Raw genomic sequence first — 6,161 nt, 5'->3', positions numbered from 1 at the left:
TTGTCTTGGCAAAATGATGGGTTGTCTTTCAGGGTACATGTTATGTATGCAACTAAGGCTGTGCATTGTAATGGAAGAATTTCCAAGGGTACATCTGGAGTACACCTAAAGCAATTGACAAGGAAGGGACAATGCTGCTCAATTTATCTCACCTGCGCTTGAAGTATTTTGAATCCAGGCCCACAGTCGTCTGTTTCAGTGACATACACATTCACCAGAGATTGGCAGCTCCAAGACATTTTTGTGCCCTCAGCTGCACTCCATGCCTTGTCATTTTCACTTGTAAATAGCTTCTGCAAGCTTTCTTTCAAATTAATGATCATGTAGCCAAGAAAATTAGCAATAGTATTGGAGATCAAATGCAACACCCTGCCAACTCTTTCTTTCTTCAATTCTTTCAGTTCCTTCCTGCCAAAGTTACTCTTGGAGCACTAGAACTGGATAAGGTGTTACCTTTGCCAGTGTTAGGGACGCTGACCGCTGTTCTAAGCAGTCTCATGCTGGGCCAATACAGATGGGAGACTTCCAAGGAAAACAGTGTGGCAGGCAGTACTACTGGTGATCCAACAGGTGGCACTCACCCTTCTGAGTCAGCACTGAGCCAGTGACTGATAGGGTTTCTGATGAGAAATAACACGGAGGCTCTGCCAATGGTTGTGACCACTAGAGTAGTCTCATCGTATTGCTTACAAGACTTGATTCGTTACATGGACAATGACAAACTGCAAACACTGGAAGCCTTTTTGCTTTCCCCTCAAACTTTTGTCATGTTGTGACTGTCCAGCTCAACAAATAATTCACCTCACGAAATAGATAGCCATGCTAATGCTTAACGTCAGGTTGACATAAGCCTTCTATGTTGCTTAACATACCTTATGTAAAACATATCCTTTCCTTGCTGATGCCAGAAAAAAATGAAACCCACCAAAGTGCAGAAATTCTCACTGAAACCTGCCCAGCTTGTCTCCCCACTTGGCCTCTCTTAGCATGGAGGGTGACTCCAAAATTGCCTTGTGCTTGCTGCATTATTGGTGCAAAAAAGGTAGGAGAACTGTAACTATCTGGGCAAGATTTAAAAACATTAAATCTTACACAGGAATCCCTTGCAGGGGAAAAAAAACCCTAGATTCTGTACCTCTCATGGACTGCTGCAAGATGGAATTATAAATTAAATTTCATGAAATACTCTGCAAAGAAAAATCTTACTAAAGGATAAATATGCACATTTCAAATATAACAAAGCCAGCGCTGCTTGCTTTGCTACTACTGAGGTGAGTTCTTAGCCTTTGCTGGTAGTTCCTGTCTCTGCAGTATGTTTTGTCCAAATATGTAGCACCAGATTAAGCTCTGATCGCATCCACCCTCCCCCTGTAAGCAGGGTTGGTCTTGCCTGTTACTCAGCTGGGAAAACCCCCAAGGAATAAAAAAGGTGCTTAAAGTCGCTTTAAGTATTCACTAGGTGTAACGGTGCCTTCTGAGCTGCTACTGAACAAATGACCCAGCAGGGGCCTTACTGCCCTTCCATTACAGATTAAGCTCTCAGCAGTGTACGTGACATTGAATCTTCTCTTCTCACAGAGGTGACTTTTCATTATACTATATAGTGCTTGGGCACCAGCATAACTTTAGAGGCCCCACAAGTTTTTCATTAAATTATGAAATGGGGTTTATCTAGCAGAAGCCTTTACTTACACACAGTTTTTTTGAAAGCCCAAATCTTAGCAATTATAAACCCATATTGCAAGCATCAGTAGTTTCCACCTTGTATTTGTGGTAAAAGGTGCAGAATTATTGTCTATAGCACCTTATTACAATCACTTACATCTAGCTGTTTAAACCTGATGAATTTCCAGAGCTGAATAGCTTAGTGAGTGGCAAATAAGAGGATTGTGTATGTGGCTTTGGTTAACAAGATTTTTTGGACATTTGAATTACAAATATTGAAAGTCTCACTTTAGCAGTTCACTACACGGCCGTGGAGAGAGCTTAATTCTGTAGCTGCTTCTGCTGCACAATTTAGCTTGTAATTTACTGATTAGCATTAATACATACAATAGACTAGGCCCTGACACCACATGGCTGGACTACAGTGAGCCAGCTGAAGTCAATGGGGCTCCCTGTGGGTACAGCTGTGTACAATAATTAAGGCTACATTTGTGTCATGGAAAGTCACGGAATCTGTGACTTCCAGAGACCTCCATGACATTTTCTGCTTCAGCCCCTGGGGCCGAGGCACTGGAGCTGGCAGCCAGCGGGGCCCCCCTGCGGGGTTTTAGCGACAGGTGACAGCCGCCTCAGGGTTCCAGCAACAGAGGACAGCCTAACACGTGCAGGGAACACCACAGCTCCCAGTCCCAGCCACCACGGTGACAGGAGAAACATGGAGCTGCAGCAGCAAAAGTCACAGACAGGTCACGGCTTCCATGAATTTTTGTTCATTGCCCATGACCTCTCCATGACTTACTAAAAATAACCATGACAAAATCTTAGCCTTAACAAGAATGTCTGTTGCAGGATCGCAGCCTCAGCTTACTGCATGAAAAGCCTAAAGGGACCTCACCGTTGCACCTTGTTTGAAATAGCTCTTACAGCTGTATGTGAGCTGGGTCAGTCTTTGACAGCACCATTATGATGCTCCATTCTGCTTATGCATGTTTAACTTATGGGCAAGGAAAAGTTGCCAGAGCAACTGATGAAAAGGTACTTACCTGGTACGTACAGCTTGCTTTAAAGCTAGGATGTGACTAGCCCCTGGCTTAGGAATTATTCTCTGATTTACTTCATTTTGGGGCTGAGATTCACTCATTCTCAGAACTGTTGAAATTAACTTTTCTACTTTCCTTGCCTGATATTGGCTTGAACGTTGTCAGAGTTGTTTGGGTCGCCAAATGTAAGCCCTTTGGTAACCAGTCCTGTGGTACGGACCATGTTCATGCCTCCAGCATGTTTAGGCTGCAAATGAGTACGTTGGAGAAGTGCACATTGAGAGAAACGCCATTTATTTTGTACAAGGTATAAGTACCTTAGCACAGTGAACAAATATATTACAAATCTGTCTTGCTTTAAAAAAGTATTGCCATTTCAGTGTCTATTTTCTAAACTAATGCTAATGTACAAGAATGTATTTTTTCCCCCCCCTCCTGTTAACCTCTATGCACATAGTTTCATTTGGTTTGGAAATCCAGCTTTGAAAAAGTCAAGCGTGTCGCTGCTCTCCAAAGTCCCATCTCCCACTGTACAGAAACACAACATAGACGTTGTTTAGACTTGTAGCTTACATTGCTTTGCGCTAGTGTTAGACGTATGGTAAGTCTCTAACAATAGCCGTACGTAATTAACTGCCTTTTTATTGATATTTCTGAGGTAAGTCTTTTTATATGCTAAGTAAAATATATTCCTACCTGGCCCTACAAAAGAATTGTCTAGTGACATCTTGAAGGCTTTTCTGGAAAGCAAAATTACTATTGCTGATCAATCATTTGCCCCCATGCATACATGCAGCATTCATGTAAATATTTATGTATTCCTTGCAACGTGAATATCCGCTTCTTTTTAACCCTCTGGGGAAAGAGCTCTCTGGAGTTCTGTCTGAACTGCAGAAGTTGCCAGTTGCTTAAAGGGTTTCTGAACTTGTGCCCACCTCTGCCTATGAAAGATTCCAGCTTTTTTTTAATGCTGTATTGCCAGTGCTTCCCCCCACCCCTTGCCAAGAGAACTTAGTACGTTACCGGATTGACAGCAGTGAAGCACAAAGAAGTAGAGTACAGGCTCAGTCAGCATTAATGCAAGCTTCTTTGCACAGCCCTGGCACTAGGCCTCGATCCCAGCACTGAGCAGGTAGTTCAGTCTCCACAGCACATTCGGCTCCTGGCCTCTGGGCGAGTACCATCAAGGGTTCAAACTGCGATGGGCTTTTCCATATGACATTAAACTCATGTCTGCTAGGAACTAGACTGGCCCCCGGACCAGTTCATTTCCTGTAGGCCTATCATCCACTAACATGACTCCCAGCTGGAGCCGGATTCAAACCGGGGATCTAGAGGTGAAAGGCTCTGAATCTTACTACCAGGCCCTTAGGCCACTATTTCCTGCATTATTATTTTTAACTAATCAATTCGTGCATTAACAAACTGATCACAGTTGCTTTTCTCTTATAGTTCCATCAGAACAGCAAAAGCGCAACAGACTTTTATATTTAAGATGCAATCAATTTGCTACTCCCACATTTGCCTAATAAAATTACATACTTAGCATCAATACTACTTCATGCTCAAGATCTACAAGAAACTGCTTAATAGCAAGTATTCTATTTTCTATGTCAAGGACTACAAAAAATAATCTGGGAGGCTTATTCCAAAGCCATACCACAGGCAAACCTCATGGTAATTATTCCACAAACAGCTGTTTAAAAAGGAAATCCGGTCACAGCTCAGTTTAATGACATTTCAGGTAGACTCAGCGGTGGATAAAGTTGCACTACATGGTAATGCAGATGAAATTAAAGGGTTTATTATAAATGGCATGCAATTAATTTAGCTACGATGGAGTGGCTTGTAAAGATGGTCTTGAAAGCCCATGATGGCTTAGAAAGCATTGGTTTGGGTGCAGAACAGAAACAGGGTTAGATTTTTGACACACTGACAGTGGAACAGCTTCTCCGCCGCGGTGAATCTGCAGAGCTCCATTGAAGTCACTGAAGCTATATGCCAATTTAGAGCAGACGACAGTCTGGGCCACTGTATCGAATAAAGTAGCAGCTGTATAAGGCCAAATAAAACACCACCAACAATCAAAGGCTTCCATAGTTTGTTAAAAATGTATTCCTAAGCATCTGACCGCCGGATGCTGGGGATGGATCACTCGATGATTACCCTGTTCTATTAATTCCGTCTGTTGCCTCTGGCAGGATACGGGGCTAGATGGACCATTGGTCTGGCCCAGTATGGCCATTGTTATATATGTTGCGCATGAGAGCTCTATGGTTTAGATGAGCTCTATGGTTAAAGATCACTAGAGACTTGTGAAGATTTACATCGCTTAACGTGAACAGGAGGCATTGAGAATAACCATAGACGGTGTATATGTAATAGTCCTCTACTAAAATATCTTGGCAGCCAGTAGAAACAGGAACTTATTACAAAACTAATTTACCAAGAATAAAATCGACATGTACATAGAATGGATATGACGACAGCATGAACCAAGGTTTACAAATTATATCAGCTGAATTAAACAGCAGTCTTTCCTGGGTTTTTTGAGTGTATCCTTTTCCACGATGCGTATGTAAAATATATTCCAGCATCTTTTTAGACATCTTGTTTCTAACAGTAAAGGTCTCTTTATGTGGGTGGTAGAAATGTACATCTGTAGCTGTAAGTACTTACAGTTGGGGGTGGGTGGGTTGTTTTTAGTTTACAATTAAGAGAACACAGTCTGTAGAGTCTTTGACTGGACTATGCAAACTGCTTCCTTGAGTAATTATTCCAGTCAGATGGAGATGATGGTTCTTTATTTTTCTGTGATCTGTATAAAAACATCTTTTTCCATATCATGCAGCAGCAAGTTGGCCCAAACGAATGTTCTGTTAGGTTAGGTTCCTTGTGTAATACTATTTCAAGTCACGTCAGTGTATTGCAAAACCAAAAAGGATTGTCTTCGTTTCTTTCATTTAGTCAGCGAGAATGTTCGCCGCACATTGCGACAGCGAAGCGTATCCCTTTAAGACTGCTTGTCCCAAGATGCCCCATGGGTAGGGCTGTGTCTTACAGGGAGAAGGTCATAATGACTAGGAATGTGGCTGTTCCTCGGCAGGTCATATGGATTCTGGTTGTAATTAGCACTACGACCACGGGCGTCTTGGACCACACTGACAGTGGGCTCTGAAGATACAATGAAAAATGGGTTACAATGGCTAGCAGGCTGCTAGTTCTGATCGTCCAAGTTTTACATGCTCACGTTAACACATGCATAAAGGCAAATCCTTTCCAAGCTCTTTCTGCTACTCCGGACTTAGTTCCAAGGGCACTGCAAAGAATGCTTTCAAACGATCTGCTATTTGTTTTTTCATCTTGCCATTGGGATTTGAAACTCAAACCAGTTTAAAAACAAGCAAGCTCACAGAAGGGTTGTGTTCCTCTTTGATCCCAAACTTGGGACCCTAG

At 42.4% G+C, this 6,161-nt stretch overlaps 1 protein-coding gene across 3 annotated transcripts in view; it reads right to left on the bottom strand.

Annotated features, from left to right (window-relative positions):
* Positions 1 to 2,982: 2,982 nt before the first annotated feature.
* The window catches only part of MEGF11 (multiple EGF like domains 11), a 358,447-nt gene continuing 355,268 nt past the window's right edge, over positions 2,983 to 6,161 (bottom strand). For all 3 annotated transcript variants that reach the window (XM_042856570.2, XM_042856571.2, XM_065559191.1), the window contains one exon: positions 2,983 to 5,879. In XM_042856570.2, the coding sequence (XP_042712504.2) occupies positions 5,719 to 5,879 (161 nt within the window). In that variant the 3' untranslated portion in view covers positions 2,983 to 5,718. The remainder of the gene's footprint in view (positions 5,880 to 6,161) is intronic.

The sequence above is a fragment of the Chrysemys picta genome, chromosome 10, assembly GCF_011386835.1.
Source record: "Chrysemys picta bellii isolate R12L10 chromosome 10, ASM1138683v2, whole genome shotgun sequence".
Classification (NCBI taxonomy): domain Eukaryota; kingdom Metazoa; phylum Chordata; order Testudines; family Emydidae; genus Chrysemys; species Chrysemys picta.
This window is presented reverse-complemented; position numbering and strand designations above follow the sequence as displayed.